This window comes from Salvelinus namaycush, unplaced genomic scaffold, assembly GCF_016432855.1.
Source record: "Salvelinus namaycush isolate Seneca unplaced genomic scaffold, SaNama_1.0 Scaffold1459, whole genome shotgun sequence".
In the NCBI taxonomy this organism is placed as follows: domain Eukaryota; kingdom Metazoa; phylum Chordata; class Actinopteri; order Salmoniformes; family Salmonidae; genus Salvelinus; species Salvelinus namaycush.
Genome location: NW_024058185.1, coordinates 1 through 15,976, shown reverse-complemented (window position 1 = coordinate 15,976; position 15,976 = coordinate 1). Strand labels below are relative to the sequence as shown.

The window sequence follows — 15,976 nt, the reverse complement described above, 5'->3', positions numbered from 1 at the left end:
CACACACGTACTGAGGAGGAGAAGATCCACGCTGCTGACCTGCTCAAACTGGTTCTGGTCAGTCAGTACACACACACACACACACACACACACACACACACACACACACACACACACACACACACACACACACACACACACACACACACACACACACACACACATACAAACACACACACACACACGTACTGAGGAGGAGAAGATCCACGCTGCTGACCTGCTCAAACTGGTTCTGGTCAGTCAGTACACACACACACACACACACACACACACACACACACACATACAAACACACACACACGTACTGAGGAGGAGAAGGTCCACGCTGCTGACCTGCTCAAACTGGTTCTGGTCAGTCAGTACACACACACACACACACACACACACACACACACACAAACACATACACATACAAACACTCACACACACACACGTACTGAGGAGGAGAAGGTCCATGCTGCTGACCTGCTCAAATTTGGCCGAATTACTCAGGTGCTGTAGTATTCTGTGACATCATGTCCATTTTTTCCTCCTCAGTCACTTCCAGAGTCAGAGCACCCCACTATAGAGAACAGAATCTGCCCCGGTGAGTCCTTCATTTTGGCTTGGCACTTTTATGGGGCTTGGCGATGATTTCCTAGCTGTAGCAATGAATTGGATAAGGGAAAAGGAATGGTGAGTTGAATAGGGAGTGTGTTTGTGTTCGTTCCACCTCAGTGGATGCAGCCACCCTGTACATCCAGGCAGTGAAGACTCCAGCCCTGCAGACAGAGGCCTCGCTCTCAGAGAAACACACAGACAGGTGGGTCAGAACTAGCCTGGTCCTAGATCAGTATCATAACTAGCCTGGTCCTAGATCAGTATCATAACTAGCCTGGTCCTAGATCAGTATCAGAACTAGCCTGGTCCTAGATCAGTATCATAACTAGCCTGGTCCTAGATCAGTATCAGAACTAGCCTGGTCCTAGATCAGTATCATAACTAGCCTGGTCCTAGATCAGTATCAGAACTAGCCTGGTCCTATATCAGTATCAGAACTAGCCTGGTCCTAGATCAGTATCAGAACTAGCCTGGTCCTAGATCAGTATCATAACTAGATCTGTATAATAACTAGATCTGTATCATAACTAGATCTGTATCTTAACTAGCCTGATCCTAGATCTGTATCATAACTAGATCTGTATCATAACTAGATCTGTATCGTAACTAGCCTGATCCTAGATCTGTTTCATAACTAGATCTGTATCATAACTAGATCTGTATCGTAACTAGCCTGATCCTAGATCTGTATCATAACTAGATCAGTATCATAACTAACCTGATCCTAGATCTGTATCGTAACTAGCCTGATCCTAGATCTGTATCATAACTAGATCTGTATCATAACTAACCTGGTCCTAGATCTGTATCGTAACTAGCCTGATCCTAGATCTGTATCATAACTAGATCTGTATCATAACTAGATCTGTATCATAACTAGATCTGTATCGTAACTAGCCTGATCCTAGATCTGTATCATAACTAGATCTGTATCATAACTAGATCTGTATCATAACTAGATCTGTATCATAACTAACCTGATCCTAGATCTGTATCATAACTAGATCTGTATCATAACTAACCTGATCTGTAGGTCATCTTTCTCATGAGTCTCTTATTAGTAGGTGTCTTATTTTCCCCTGTACTAATGGGTTCAGTTAAGCTATGAACATAAATATCTCCAGCTTTGAACCTTTTCCATTATCTCCTCATCATAATACAATCTCCTGTTTTACAGCTTCAGTGAAGAGGAACCGATGTGGAAGAGCAGGATAGAGCAACACAGGTAACTAACTAACTGCTCTGTGTTATAGAGCTGACATAGTGGACATTCACATCTTTTCCCAGGAATATTTATGTTATTAATGAATGTTTTAATGTTGCTGTACTGTTCAGACAGGAGCTGGACGAGGAGAAGGTTTACAGAGAGGCTCTAAGGAACAGAATCATTCCTCCTTATTTCCACTCAGAGAAAGAAGCAGCTTTTGAGTACTCGGAGGTGACACAGCTTTCTCATCAATGGATTGTATTCAGCACAGCTACGTAATGCCTGTTAACAGTTCCATTAGATTCATTAATACGCATCCATTGTCGCACAGCCCAGCCAGTCAATTTATAAACTTAATCTCAACTGGAAAAAAGCGTCTAGACAATATTTCCCAATGCTACTAGCCTAGCATCTGGTTTGGTACAGAGGAGGTTAATATAAGCTGCACTGTGTGCCTCTCTCTCTGTTGTCTCTCTGTTGCAGATTGTATTCAGCTCAGCTACTGTACGTATATCAAACAAACTCTCTGGGTTTTCCCGTCAGGTCCCTGATATGAGATCTCTGTCTCAGGACCTTCCTCCATTCCCCAAGACTCCCAACTCCCAGAACTACCTCAAGGATGCCCCTCGAGAGACAGGTTAAAGCTAGGCGACATTTATAACAATACTAATGATATTGATTATACAGTATTGAAGCATTGTGTCATTGTATCCTTCATTAAGAAAGTGACCCTGTTTTGCATGTTATTTGTTTTTGTGTGTGTTCTTGAAGCAGCCCAACGACCTTTGAACCCCACGCCCTCTCACGCAGCAGGAAGTGATGCGCTGCCTAGGAGACCCACCAACCCCACCCCTCAAACTGCAGGTCTGCTCAGTACACGACTTAGACTTAGGTTAGTGTTAGGGTAAGAGTGGCAACAGCTAGTCTTACTGGGGTTCGAGTCATAACGAAAAAGACATTACAGACAAATGACTTTACAATTTGCATAAATTTAAAAACCTTAATGTGTGTGTGTGTGTGTGCGTGTGTGTGTGCATCTATCAGTTACACATACATGTCAGTACATACACACAACAAGTATGTATGTACTGTGGCGTTGTGCCGTGAGGTATTGCTTTATTCGTTTTTCTGGATCTGTGGACGTTCGTGTTTCTGGATACCTGGTGGCATGTCTGGTAGGCAGGGTTCGCACAAGGTGCTTGAATTTGTCCTGGACCTGGGGACTTTGAAAAGACCCCTGGTGGCATGTCTGGTAGGCAGGGTTCGCACAAGGTGCTTGAAATTGTCCTGGACCTGGGGACTTTGAAAAGACCCCTGGTGGCATGTCTGGTAGGCAGGGTTCGCACAAGGTGCTTGAATTTGTCCTGGACCTGGGGACTTTGAAAAGACCCCTGGTGGCATGTCTGGTAGGCAGGGTTCGCACAAGGGGCTTGAATTTGTCCTGGACCTGGGGACTTTGAAAAGACCCCTGGTGGCATGTCTGGTAGGCAGGGTTCGCACAAGGTGCTTGAATTTGTCCTGGACCTGGGGACTTTGAAAAGACCCCTGGTGGCATGTCTGGTAGGCAGGGTTCGCACTGGAATATCTTGAAAATCAGACATTTACTCAAGTTGGTAGTTAAAAGTTGTCCCACCTTGCCTTTTAAAGATGAATGCACTAATTGTAAGTGGCTCTGGATAAGAGTGTCTGCTGAATGACTAACATGCCAAATAGCATTCTATTTGGTCAAACACCATTTTCCCAACAGTTTGCAGACTCCTACTGTATATAAATCAGTCACCTCATCACGGTCTTGTATCTGTTACTCTGTTACTGATATGTAGATCTGTGTGTGTTCTCCTGTAGGGGACGGCTCTCATGGTGTTTCTACAGGGAAGCAGCAGCATGGCGGTGGTATTGAGCCTGGCAGTACCCAGGTGGACGTGGCAGGGAACCCACGCAGACACAGAGTCAAGCTGCCAGCCTCCATCCTCAGCTCCAAACCCTTCAGCGTGCCCAACCACCAGGTAATACACACGCGCACACACACGCACACGCACGCACGCACACGCACACGCACACGGGTGCACACACTAGTGTTCCTCACCCACCCAGTGAGAGGTGCATATGTCGATTGAGGAAATGTTTGTGACTGTAGGTGTGAATGTTGTGAATTGATGGGAGTGTGGGCTGGGGGACATATGGGAAGTGTGTGACTGTAGGTGTGAATGTTGTGAATTGATGGGAGTGGGCTGGGGGACATATGGGAAGTGTGTGACTGTAGGTGTGAATGTTGTGAATTGATGGGAGTGGGCTGGGGGACATATGGGAAGTGGGTGACTGGGGCCTTAGATATAATCTGTATCATGGAAGATCTGAGCTCTAGCGCCATTGAAATTTAAAGGGCAGTGTTCACGGAGACTGCTTTCACGGGAAACACTGCATATGTCGGATCAGTCAGAAATGACCTTTCACATTTTAGTGCTGCTATAACGTGGATCTTTCGCGATATGGATTTAGATGCCACAAGACGTCTTCTAGACGCCACAAGACGGTGTTATCCTGCTGAGCTAAAGCCTAGGCTGTAGCCCAGGGAGCTAACACAAGTCTTCTGGTCGGTTAACACTAATGTATCTGTCCTGCCAGTTCAATAAGTCATAGCTTACTGAGCTAGAGCCTAGGCATTACCATGGGGACCTAACACGAGTCTGGCTCTCAGTTCCTGTGTGTAGAGGAGCCGGTGAGGAGGAAGGTGAAGACTGCGTCTGTGACGGGGGGGCAGCTCGTCCCACGGGGGTTTGAGCTCCTCCCAGCAGAGGTCCAGTTTGGGGCCCTAAAGGAGGGCTGCACCTACAGCGTCCCCGTGCTCATGAAGAACGTGGGCTTCCACACCTGCAGGTCAGACCAGACACATAGATAGAAATAGATCCATGAACAACTAGTGTGGCTGTTTGTGGACATGTCTGTCCAAGATGGTGGTGCAGTGAAAATGACAAGGTTCAAGGTCTTGGTTGTCAGGGTGTGTTCTTCTCCGTCTATGTTCTGGTAAGTTCAGCGACTGTTCTGTGTTGTGGTACTTTAGGTTCAGTGTGAAACAGCCGTCCCCTGGTACTGGAATCAGAGTCATCTACACCCCTGGACCTGTGAGTTCTACTGAGCAGAGTGATAGTTACCGTAGTCAGCTATTCACTTCCTGATATGACTAAATTGACCCCTGACCTTTGTTGCAGGTGGCTGCTGGGATGAAGACTGAGCTTCAGGTGGAGCTGTGTGCCATGACTATAGGTCTGGAGGAGTCTGCAGAGGGAGAGGTCTACATCTCCCACCACATCCACATCAAGACTGAGACTGAGATCTTCTACCTGCCTGTCTTAGCTAATATCCTTCTCAAATGGCTTCTAGTCCCATTTTATTTAGTCCCCTACGGATAACTTCCTAGGGTTATCAATATTTCCTATAGAGTTGGTAGCCTCAGTGATGTTTTCATTGTGCAGTGAGAGATCTACAACTAGTAGTGTAATGGTTATGGTTATAGAATAGCTAAAGTGAGGACATGATTGGTTTTTAGAGTTAATGGCAAAGGTCAAAGTTTCTCTCAGTGAAAGCAGTTTCTCTCAGTCTCTGTTGTCCCCTCCTTAACAAGTGGTCTCACCCATCCTCCCCGAGCGTCTGTATGACACCAGGACCAAGGATCATACCAACGGGCTCCAGACAGGGGTATCCAAGGTCCGCCTCATCTCCTCCACCCCCTCAGTCAGACGTGGAGTGGTCCTCCCTCGCAGACCTCTTCTTTCCACCATCTGAACACTGGAACTAATCACTCTCTAGAATGCCCTTCAAGCCAATCAGAAACCAGTATTCAACAATGCCATGGTATAAGAACAGGAAGTCATGCTAAGGGCTGTTAAGGGTTTTACAAACATTCACTCCCCACTGAAACGTGATCTTTTCCTTCCACTTCCAGGTGAAATTCAATCAGACGGATTGAGACAACTTATATAAAACTACTTTCATCGTGCTTTGGTGTTTTAGTCACATACTGCCGTTGTTCGATGGCTGTTGAATAGAATACAATGAATCTTAGCAATAAAGAACCGTGATATAACACATTCCGTGTTTGTCCTGTGAGTGAGGTGGTGTGTGTGTGAAATGGCTTTAGAGAAAGACAAGGAGGAGCTCAAGTCAACATCACCGCTTTATTGATAGACACAGTAAAGCATTTTATAATACAGTAGTAAGGCATATATTTGGTGGAATTTGATATGTTGTGAAACAAATGAGTTATTGAAAAAGATGGATAATACAACTCCAGGGTTAGAAATGAATAACGCAGTGTATTGGATTAATGAATCATTATCTTTGATCATGCTGCTATACCATGGTGCAAAAACAAATACAAAGGTGTTGTCATGAAACTATAATATAATCATGAAGAATACCTTCAATTGGTTGGATTTTAAATAAGCATGGGAATATTTAATCAACTGTGATCTCACACACACTGACGCCCCACAGCATGCAATTCCATAAAGGAACACACAAATGAAACAAAACAAATGCATTATCACACAGAAGATCAACTCTAGTCTGTCCAGGATGAATAACAGTAGTGCACCCTGGTCCAGTTTCCTTAACATGTCTGACATTTCATTTCTATGTCTTAATGAACCGCTGAGGACAGTACAGTGTCTGTATCTGAACACATTCAGATTGGAGGGAGTCATTCCATTTCAAAACATGGATGGTTTCTTTAAGATGGCATCCAGCTACGCTGAGGACACTACAGTGTACGTATCTGGAGGGAGTCACTCCTCCATTTCAAAACATGGATGGTTTCTTTAAGATGGCATCCAGCTACGCTGAGGACACTACAGTGTACGTATCTGGAGGGAGTCATTCCATTTCAAAACATGGATGGGTTCTTTAAGATGGCATCCAGCTACGCTGAGGACACTACAGTGTACGTATCTGGAGGGAGTCATTCCATTTCAAAACATGGATGGGTTCTTTAAGATGGCATCCAGCTACGCTGAGGACACTACAGTGTACGTATCTGGAGGGAGTCACTCCTCCATTTCAAAACATGGATGGATTCTTTAAGATGGCATCCAGCTACAGTAGAATATTTTCTGCACCTTCCTAGGAAGGGAAATAGGGGACGGATCAGAATGAAAAAGAATGTGAAAGTTGGGTTTTGACCAATTAAAACGAGGTAGAGCTTGCATTACCGGGCGTTCTAGAATCATACACTTGTATCTTAAAACACTCCCAATCACACTAGGAGAGAACTCAGATCAAATCAAATAGATTTCAAATCAATAAAATCATCTCAGGATTACAAACAGCTGAATGTCACACTGTAACGTAGCTCTATTTTAAATGGTATTAAATTAAATTCCATAATCCTACAAAAGCACTATGAATAGCTATTAAAACAGCACTATTACTTTCTTTCTGTCAGTGTTAAAGGCCCAATCCTTAATTTTAAAAACAACAATAACGGCTGTTAATGTCCCAGATTGGCCCTTTCAGTATGTGCTCTATGGGTCCTCATGGTAGATTCAACACATAGGAGTGGACCAGAGCTGCGGTGAATGCAGGCAAAGGGCATAGAATCATATTATGATCATCAAACAGACACTACTAAAGAAAAAGATGACCTATGACCTATGGATGGATGGATGGTTTGATAAACAACAAGAGGTGCATCAGCCCAAAGCAAAAGCTATAATGCAATGTGGAAAATAGATTACCTTCACACACGTCACACACACACACACACATCCTTGCGTACCAAGACACACACAAACGTGCATACATACACACAGTCAGTCTCTCTACGCTGAAAGGGTACAGGACGACTGCATTGCCTTTACAGTATATCATGTTTTGTTGTTATAATAAACATAGTTTTGTAATATAAAGCACCCTTATGTTTACAATCTTTCTTTTTGATACAAATGTTGTGAAATGCGCTCCATACAAAGACATGGAAATACGTTCACAAGATTTACACATACTTTTTCTTTCTCTTATTTTTTTTTATACAATTGCATAGAAGTTTAAAAACCTGCCTTTTGTTAATAAAACCATTTTCAATACGTTTAAGAAACTACTGAAATCTACAAGTTTTGTAATGCTGATCCTTCACAAAAATATATGTATTTTTCTCTTTGTAAACGTGTCCAATCCAGTTGTTTTGACTAGAAAAGCATGCGGCGGGGGGGGGGGGGGGGGGGGGGGGGTTGGTTGGGGAGTGGGTAAGGGGCGGGCCCTCGTCTGCCGCTACTCGCCGTTCTGTTCGTCCGTCATCACGTTGACCAATGACTCCATGGCTCGACCCAGGTCATCTGCCATGTGGAACAGACTGCCTACACTCAGTCCTGGAGAGGAGGGACAGAAGGGACCGTCAGACAGACTAACAGACAGACTGACAGACAGACAGACACTCTCACCCAAATATTAAACACTATTGAATGCATTTCTTAAAATACTAAAGTAAACAACCCCTCCCCCTCGAACAAACACTAAATGCACCAAGAAATATGAGAGATAGGGAAGAATAGAGAGGAATAGAGAGGAATAGGGAAGAGAGGAATAGGGAAGAATAGAGAGGAATAGGGAAGAATAGAGAGGAATAGGGAAGAATAGAGAGGAATAGTGAGGAATAGAGAGGAATAGAGAGGAATAGAGAGGAATAGGGAAGAATAGAGAGGAATAGGGAAGAATAGAGAGGAATAGGGAGGAATAGAGAGGAATAGGGAGGAATAGAGAGGAATAGGAGGAATAGAGAGGAATAGGGAAGAATAGAGAGGAATAGAGAGGAATAGGGAAGAATAGAGAGGAATAGGGAAGAATAGGGAGGAATAGAGAGGGATAGGGAGGAATAGAGAGGAATAGGAGGAATAGAGAGGAATAGAGAGGAATAGGGAAGAGAGGAATAGGGAAGAGAGGAATAGGGAAGAATAGAGATGAATAGGGAAGAATAGAGAGGAATAGGGAAGAATAGAGAGGAATAGGGAGGAATAGAGAGGAATAGGAGGAATAGAGAGGAATAGAGAGGAATAGGGAAGAATAGAGAGGAATAGGGAGGAATAGAGAGGAATAGGGAGGAATAGAGAGGAATAGAGAGGGATGAAATAGAGAGAGGAGAGAAGAGGAGGGAGAACTGGCCAGGAGAGGAGGGTACAGTAGACGGGGCTGATGACCCCACTGACCTCTCATTGGTTTCCCCTTCGACCTCCTGGGTCACAGAAACAGAACAGGGAAGAAGGAAACAAAGAGAAAGGAGGGAACAATCAGAGGACTGAGAGGAAAAGGGTCCATGTACTTCAAGAGGTCAAAGTGTAGAATGAATAACAGTACTCAAGATGCCACTGAGGCTGATCCTACTGTTTAGATCATTAGGAGAATGAACCAGCTGGACTGGAGTTCTAATATGAGGTGATGGGTGCATCTATGGAAATTGATTGAGTGAGTAGGATGTCCGTGTGTGAGCGTGTTTGTGTGCGTGTGTGTGTGTGTGTGCGTCCTACCTCGGCTGTATGTGTGTCCTACCTTGGCTGTGTGTGTGTGTGTCCTACCTTGGCTATGTGTGTGTGTGCGCGTCCTACCTTGGCTGTGTGTGTGCGTGTGTGTGTGTGCGCGTCCTACCTTGGCTGTGTGTGTGTGCGTGTGTGTGTGTGTGTGTGTGCGCGGCCTACCTTGGCTGTGTGTGTGTGTGCGCGTCCTACCTTGGCTGTGTGTGTGTGTGTGTGTGTGTGTGTGTGTGTGTGTGTGTGTGTGTGTGTGTGTGTGTGTGTGTGTGTGTGTGTGTGTGTGTGTGTGTGTGTGTGTGTGTGCGTCCTACCTTGGCTGTGTGTGTGTGTCCTACCTTGGCTGTGTGGGAAGGAGTTGTTTAGCTGCTCCATCACCTCCTCTAGCCCCAATGCATCTTGGGACGGACTCGACAGCTCATCGTCACCTACAGCAAAGAAAATGATTACAACCAGTACAAAGACTTCATAGGGAAACTTATTTTTAAAACCAGTACAATGACTTCATAGGGAAACGTATTTTTAAAACCAGTACAGCATCAACCTGACCAGAGCGTCCCAACAGATGACATAACACTGTAGCAACCAGTCTGGTCCAGTGGGCTCATAGCTGGTGATATTGTGCTGAGTGGAGTTCCAGTCTCACCCATAGTCTCTGTAGTCTGGCTGCCTGCTACACGCATCAGAGGCAGACTGGTGTCAGAGCGCTGGGACGAGGTGGAGGGAGAGGACAGGGCTGTACCGTTCACCTTGGAGTCAGTCTGGAGACACACAGGAATTATCCCACACACTCATCAGTCTGGAGACAGACAAAGGCATTATCCCACACACTCATCAGTCTGGAGACAGACATTATCCCACACACTCATCAGTCTGGAGACAGACACAGGCATTATCCCACACACTCATCAGTCTGGAGACAGACACAGGCATTATCCCACACACTCATCAGTCTGGAGACAGACATTATCCCACACACTCATCCGTCTGGAGACAGACACAGGCATTATCCCACACACTCATCAGTCTGGAGACAGACACAGGCATTATCCCACACACTCATCAGTCTGGAGACAGACACAGGCATTATCCCACACACTCATCAGTCTGGAGACAGACACAGGCATTATCCCACACGCTCATCAGTCTGGAGACAGACATGATCCCACACACTCATCAGTCTGGAGACAGACACAGGCATTATCCCACACACTCATCAGTCTGGAGACAGACACAGGCATTATCCCACACACTCATCAGTCTGGAGATAGACACAGGCATTATCCCACACACTCATCAGTCTGGAGATACACAGGCATTATCCCACACACTCATCCGTCTGGAGACAGACACAGGCATTATCCCACACACTCATCAGTCTGGAGACAGACACAGGCATTATCCCACACACTCATCAGTCTGGAGACAGACATTATCCCACATACTCATCAGTCTGGAGACAGACACATGCATTATCCCACACACTCATCAGTCTGGAGACAGACATTATCCCACACACTCATCCATCTGGAGACAGACACAGGCATTATCCCACACACTCATCAGTCTGGAGATACACAGGCATTATCCCACACACTCATCCGTCTGGAGACAGACACAGGCATTATCCCACACACTCATCAGTCTGGAGACAGACATTATCCCACACACTCATCAGTCTGGAGACAGACACATGCATTATCCCACACACTCATCAGTCTGGAGACAGACATTATCCCACACACTCATCCATCTGGAGACAGACACAGGCATTATCCCACACACTCATCAGTCTGGAGACAGACACAGGCATTATCCCACACACTCATCAGTCTGGAGACAGACACAGGCATTATCCCACACACTCATCAGTCTGGAGACAGACACAGGCATTATCCCACACACTCATCAGTTTGGAGATAGACACAGGCATTATCCCACACACTCATCAGTCTGGAGATAGACACAGGCATTATCCCACACACTCATCAGTCTGGAGACAGACACAGGCATTATCCCACACACTCATCAGTCTGGAGATAGACACAGGCATTATCCCACACACTCATCAGTCTGGAGATACACAGGCATTATCCCACACACTCATCCGTCTGGAGACAGACACAGGCATTATCCCACACACTCATCAGTCTGGAGACAGACACAGGCATTATCCCACACACTCATCAGTCTGGAGATAGACACAGGCATTATCCCACACACTCATCAGTCTGGAGATAGACACAGGCATTATCCCACACACTCATCAGTCTGGAGACAGACACAGGCATTATCCCACACACTCATCAGTCTGGAGATAGACACAGGCATTATCCCACACACTCATCAGTCTGGAGACAGACACAGGCATTATCCCACACAGTCATCAGTCTGGAGACAGACACAGGCATTATCCCACACAGTCATCAGTCTGGAGATAGACACAGGCATTATCCCACACACTCATCCGTCTGGAGATAGACACAGGCATTATCCCACACACTCATCAGTCTGGAGACAGACACAGGCATTATCCCACACACTCATCAGTCTGGAGACAGACACAGGCATTATCCTACACTCATCAGTCTGGAGACAGACACAGCCATTATCCCACACACTCATCAGTCTGGAGACAGACACAGGCATTATCCCACACAGTCATCAGTCTGGAGATAGACACAGGCATTATCCCACACACTCATCAGTCTGGAGACAGACACAGGCATTATCCCACACACTCATCAGTCTGGAGATAGACACAGGCATTATCCCACACACTCATCAGTCTGGAGATAGACACAGTGTAACGGCAGTCTAAGTCGTCCTCCTCCTCAGACGAGGAGAGGCGAGAAGGATCTGAGGACCAATGTGCAGCGTGGTAATTTTCCATTATTTAATTAACACAAAACAAGACACTATACAAAATGACAAAACAAACTAACCGTCACAGTCCTAGCTGGTGCAGACAAAAACACAAAGACAGGAAACAACCACCCACAATCCCCAACACAAAACAAGCCACCTATATATGATTCTCAATCAGGGACAACGATTGACAGCTGTCTCTGATTGAGAACCATATTAGGCTGGACACAGAAACAGACTAACTAGACACACAACATAGAATTCCCACCCAGCTCACGTCCTGACCAACACTAAACAAGCAAAACACATAAGAACTCTGGACAGGACGTTACACACAGGCATTATCCCACACACTCATCAGTCTGGAGACAGACACAGGCATTATCCCACACACTCATCAGTCTGGAGACAGACACAGGCATTATCCCACACAGTCATCAGTCTGGAGACAGACACAGGCATTATCCCACACACTCATCAGTCTGGAGACAGGCATTATCCCACACACTCATCAGTCTGGAGACAGACACAGGCATTATCCCACACACTCATCAGTCTGGAGACAGACACAGGCATTATCCCACACACTCATCAGTCTGGAGACAGACACAGTGTATATACAACAGTATGTGGACATGTATAAAATCAAGCACACAACCATGCAACATTTCTGCCCTGCTAGAACTGCCCCGGTCAACTGTTGTTGTTATTGTGAAGTGGAAACATCTAGGAGCAACAACGGCTCAGCCGCGAAGTGGTAGGCCACACAAGCTCACAGAACAGGACCGCCGAGTGCTGAAGCACTTAGCGTGTAAAAATCATCTGTCCTCGGTTGCAACACTCACTACCAAGTTCCAGCACAAGAACTGTTTGTCGAGAGCTTTATAAAATGGGTTTTCATGGCTGAGCAGCAGCACACAAGCCTAAGATCACCATGCGCAATGCCAAGAGTCAGCTGGAGTGGTGTAAAGCTCGCCGCCATTGGACTCTGAAGCAGTGGAAACGCATTCTCTGGAGTGATGAATCATGCTTCACCATCTGTCATTCCAACGGACAAATCTGGGTGTGGTGGCTGCCAGGAGAACGCTACCTGCCCCAATGCATAGTGCCAACTGTTAAGTTTGGTGGAGGAGGAATAATGGTCTGGGACTGTTTTTCATGGTTCGGGCTACGCCCCTTAGTTCCAGTGAAGGAACAGCATACAATGACATTATAGACGATTCTGTGCTTCCAACTTTGTGGAGAAGGCCCTTTCCTGTTTCAGAATGACAATGCCCCAATGCACAAAGCAAGGTCCATACAGAAATGGTTTTCGAGATCGGTATGGAAGAACTTGACTGGCCTGCACAGAGAACCTGACCTTAACACCATTGAACACCTTTGGGATGAATTGGAATGCCGACTGCGAGCCAGTCCTAATCACCCAACACCAGTGTCCAACCTCAGTAATGCTCTTGTGTCTGAATGGAAGCAAGTCCCTGCAGCAGTGTTCCAACATCTAGTGGAAAGTCTTCCCAGAAGAGTGGAGGCAGTTATAGCAGCAGAGGGGGGACCAACTCCATATTAATGTCTATGATTTTGGAATGAGATGTTCAACGAGCAGGTGTCCACAGTCTTTTGGTCATGTAGGATAGATGGATAGATAGACAAACAGACAGAGTCATTATAACTGGTTTTGGACTCTGTGTCTGGTGTGATCTGGTGTGTGTGCTCGCATGTGTGTGTCCTTTCTGTATACTGCGTGTATACTGTGTGTATAGTGTTGTGTATACTGTGTGTGTGTGTATACTGCGTGTATACTGTGTGTATAGTGTGTGTGTATACTGTGTGTGTGTGTGTGTGTATACTGTGTGTATACTGTGTGTATAGTGTGTGTGTATACTGTGTGTATAGTGTGTGTATAGTGTGTGTGTGTATACTGTGTGTATAGTGTGTGTATACTGTGTGTATACTGTGTGTATAGTGTGTGTGTGTGTGTATACTGTGTGTACAGTGTGTATACTGTGTGTACAGTGTGTATACTGTGTGTATACAGTGTGTATAGTGTGTGTATACAGTGTGTATAGTGTGTGTATACTGTGTGTATAGTGTGTGTGTGTATACTGTGTGTACAGTGTGTATACAGTGTGTATACTGTGTGTATAGTGTGTGTATACAGTGTGTATAGTGTGTGTATACTGTGTGTATAGTGTGTGTGTGTATACTGTGTGTACAGTGTGTATACTGTGTGTATAGTGTGTGTGTGTACAGTGTGTGTTTCAGTACCTGTTCCAGTAGCTGTCTGAGTCGGTATAGCTGTGACTCCAGTTGTTTGTTATGGTCCTCCAGGATCTGCATTGCGAGCCTCCAGCCGTCCTTTGTGCTGCCTCAGCAGTTTGGCCTCGGCGATCAGCTCGCGTCCCGGGGGCTCTGGGGCGAAGCGGGCAGCATCTCCGGGGGTGAGGGGAGCGGGGACAGACCCTTGTGGTCGTGGGCCTTCTTCAACTTGTCATACTCAGCCTTGTAGCTTCCTGAGAGGGGAGCGGACAGCGGTTAAGAGCGTTGGGCCAGTAACCGAAAGGTCAGGTCCCTTCGAATCCCCGAGCCGACTAGGTGAAAAATCTGTTGATATGCCCTTGAGCAAGGCACTTGACTGACATGTACACAACGGGACTCGACTCTAGCCTAAAATCCAGAATCTGTTTTCTAACATTCCACTCCGTGATTTACCAAGGAGTTGAATATTACCTCAAACAGACTGGTACCCAGGCTAACTCAGCTCAGTCTAGTCAATTAATCCCTCAATCAAATTATTTTGTATCTGTTTTACAACAACATCAGTCACAAAGTGCTTTACAGTAACCTGGCCTAGATCCAAAAACCTCACTATCAACTCAGTTTCCACTAGTTACCACAGCCACAAAGTCAAAATTGGCTATAATATCGTCAAATTTCATGATAACAAAAATTTCCTTTTAGGTTTTAATTTAAGGTTAGGCATAAGGTTAGCAGTGTGTTAAGGTTAGGGTTAGGTTTAAAATTAGATAAAAAAAAAAAAATAGGTGGGGTTTATGACTTTGTGGCTGTGGTTACTAGTGACGACCTATCATCCCACAAGACAACCGTAAACCGACTGTCTGAAACTGTAGAATCGTCTGGATCCAACATGGACGTTCGATGGAGAAGCTTGTCTATATCAGTTGTCTGTGGATCAGTTGGTATGAATGTGTCACACTGTTTCCCCTCACCTGTTGTCTGACTCCAGGTCATTGAGCACCCGCTCCAGCCCCCTTCTCCTCACTCTCCATGGAGATGAGGATCTGGGCGGGGCTGCGTGCTGGCTGAGGGGAGAGCCCTGGTTCAGACTCTGACAGTAGTGCTGAATCAACAGGTGTTCATCATCACTACAGTGATAGAAGGAGGGAGGGAGAAGGAGAGGGGGGGACATACACACAGAGAGGTTGCTATTAGCTGCCAGTCACACCTAACAGCCTCACAACGGCCAGTCAGTCAACTAACAACATTCCTTTTCAGTGCCACAAAGACAGAGAGCCACAGAGACAGAGTGGAGACAACCAGCTATAAATTGACACATTTACCACAGATTGTTGTTCAGTATTCAATTATATTTGATTCAATTCAATGTTCAATTATCCACTCTGACAAATACTTATCCTTTGAGATGTAGACCTGTTGGCTTGGGGGTAGGGTTAACATTGTGATATCATTGGCTGGCTGATTTGGCTGATGGCGGGGGTAGGGTTACTGTCGTTGTGATTGTGATATCATTCTGGCTGATGCTTGGGGG

The 15,976-nt window shown here is 45.6% G+C and overlaps 3 protein-coding genes across 5 annotated transcripts in view; 2 read left to right on the top strand and 1 right to left on the bottom strand.

The window, feature by feature from the left end:
- spag17 (sperm associated antigen 17) overlaps window positions 1-5,879 on the top strand; it is a 44,324-nt gene extending 38,445 nt beyond the window's left edge. Inside the window, exons 36-47 of the mRNA XM_038983112.1 lie at window positions 538-586; window positions 718-802; window positions 1,778-1,825; window positions 1,936-2,038; window positions 2,291-2,444; window positions 2,579-2,699; window positions 2,987-3,059; window positions 3,631-3,813; window positions 4,506-4,684; window positions 4,869-4,929; window positions 5,017-5,164; window positions 5,439-5,879. Coding sequence (XP_038839040.1) covers window positions 538-586; window positions 718-802; window positions 1,778-1,825; window positions 1,936-2,038; window positions 2,291-2,444; window positions 2,579-2,699; window positions 2,987-3,059; window positions 3,631-3,813; window positions 4,506-4,684; window positions 4,869-4,929; window positions 5,017-5,164; window positions 5,439-5,590 — 1,356 coding nt within the window. The 3' untranslated portion in view covers window positions 5,591-5,879. The remainder of the gene's footprint in view (window positions 1-537; window positions 587-717; window positions 803-1,777; window positions 1,826-1,935; window positions 2,039-2,290; window positions 2,445-2,578; window positions 2,700-2,986; window positions 3,060-3,630; window positions 3,814-4,505; window positions 4,685-4,868; window positions 4,930-5,016; window positions 5,165-5,438) is intronic.
- Window positions 233-3,042, top strand: LOC120036737 (sperm-associated antigen 17-like). Of its 3 annotated transcripts, XM_038983110.1 has the most exons (6): window positions 233-586; window positions 718-802; window positions 1,778-1,825; window positions 1,936-2,038; window positions 2,351-2,444; window positions 2,579-3,042. In XM_038983110.1, exons 3-6 carry the CDS (start codon window positions 1,797-1,799, stop codon window positions 2,713-2,715), a joined length of 363 nt encoding a protein of 120 aa, XP_038839038.1. In that variant the 5' UTR covers window positions 233-586; window positions 718-802; window positions 1,778-1,796; the 3' UTR covers window positions 2,716-3,042. The 3 variants fall into 3 exon arrangements, with proteins under 3 accessions (XP_038839038.1, XP_038839039.1, XP_038839037.1); XM_038983111.1 differs by having other exon boundaries at window positions 233-802; window positions 2,582-3,042; XM_038983109.1 differs by having other exon boundaries at window positions 233-802.
- An 89-nt stretch (window positions 5,880-5,968) lies between the features above and the next one.
- Window positions 5,969-14,526, bottom strand: LOC120036740 (dystrophin-like). Its single transcript, XM_038983114.1, has 4 exons — window positions 14,455-14,526; window positions 9,968-10,082; window positions 9,660-9,749; window positions 5,969-8,169 (listed from the first exon to the last, which is right to left on the bottom strand). The coding sequence occupies exons 1-4, from the start codon at window positions 14,524-14,526 to the stop codon at window positions 8,072-8,074; spliced, it is 375 nt and encodes a 124-aa protein (XP_038839042.1). The 3' UTR covers window positions 5,969-8,071.
- Between the last annotated feature and the right edge of the window lie 1,450 nt (window positions 14,527-15,976).

What these genes read in the sequence shown, in the direction of transcription:
- LOC120036740 (XM_038983114.1), bottom strand. Translation starts at nt 14,526, where the DNA reads ATGCAGATCCTGGAGGACCATAACAAACAACTGGAGTCACAGCTATAC. An exon ending in TCAGACAGCTACTGGAACAG is followed by an intron (nt 10,083 to 14,454) that starts GTACTGAAACAC and finishes GTGTGTCTCCAG; the next exon opens with ACTGACTCCAAGGTGAACGG. An exon ending in CCAGACTACAGAGACTATGG is followed by an intron (nt 9,750 to 9,967) that starts GTGAGACTGGAA and finishes TCTTTGCTGTAG; the next exon opens with GTGACGATGAGCTGTCGAGT.
- LOC120036737 (XM_038983110.1), top strand. Translation starts at nt 1,797, where the DNA reads ATGTGGAAGAGCAGGATAGAGCAACACAG. An exon ending in AGCAGGATAGAGCAACACAG is followed by an intron (nt 1,826 to 1,935) that starts GTAACTAACTAA and finishes TGTACTGTTCAG; the next exon opens with ACAGGAGCTGGACGAGGAGA. An exon ending in CAGCTTTTGAGTACTCGGAG is followed by an intron (nt 2,039 to 2,350) that starts GTGACACAGCTT and finishes TTTTCCCGTCAG; the next exon opens with GTCCCTGATATGAGATCTCT.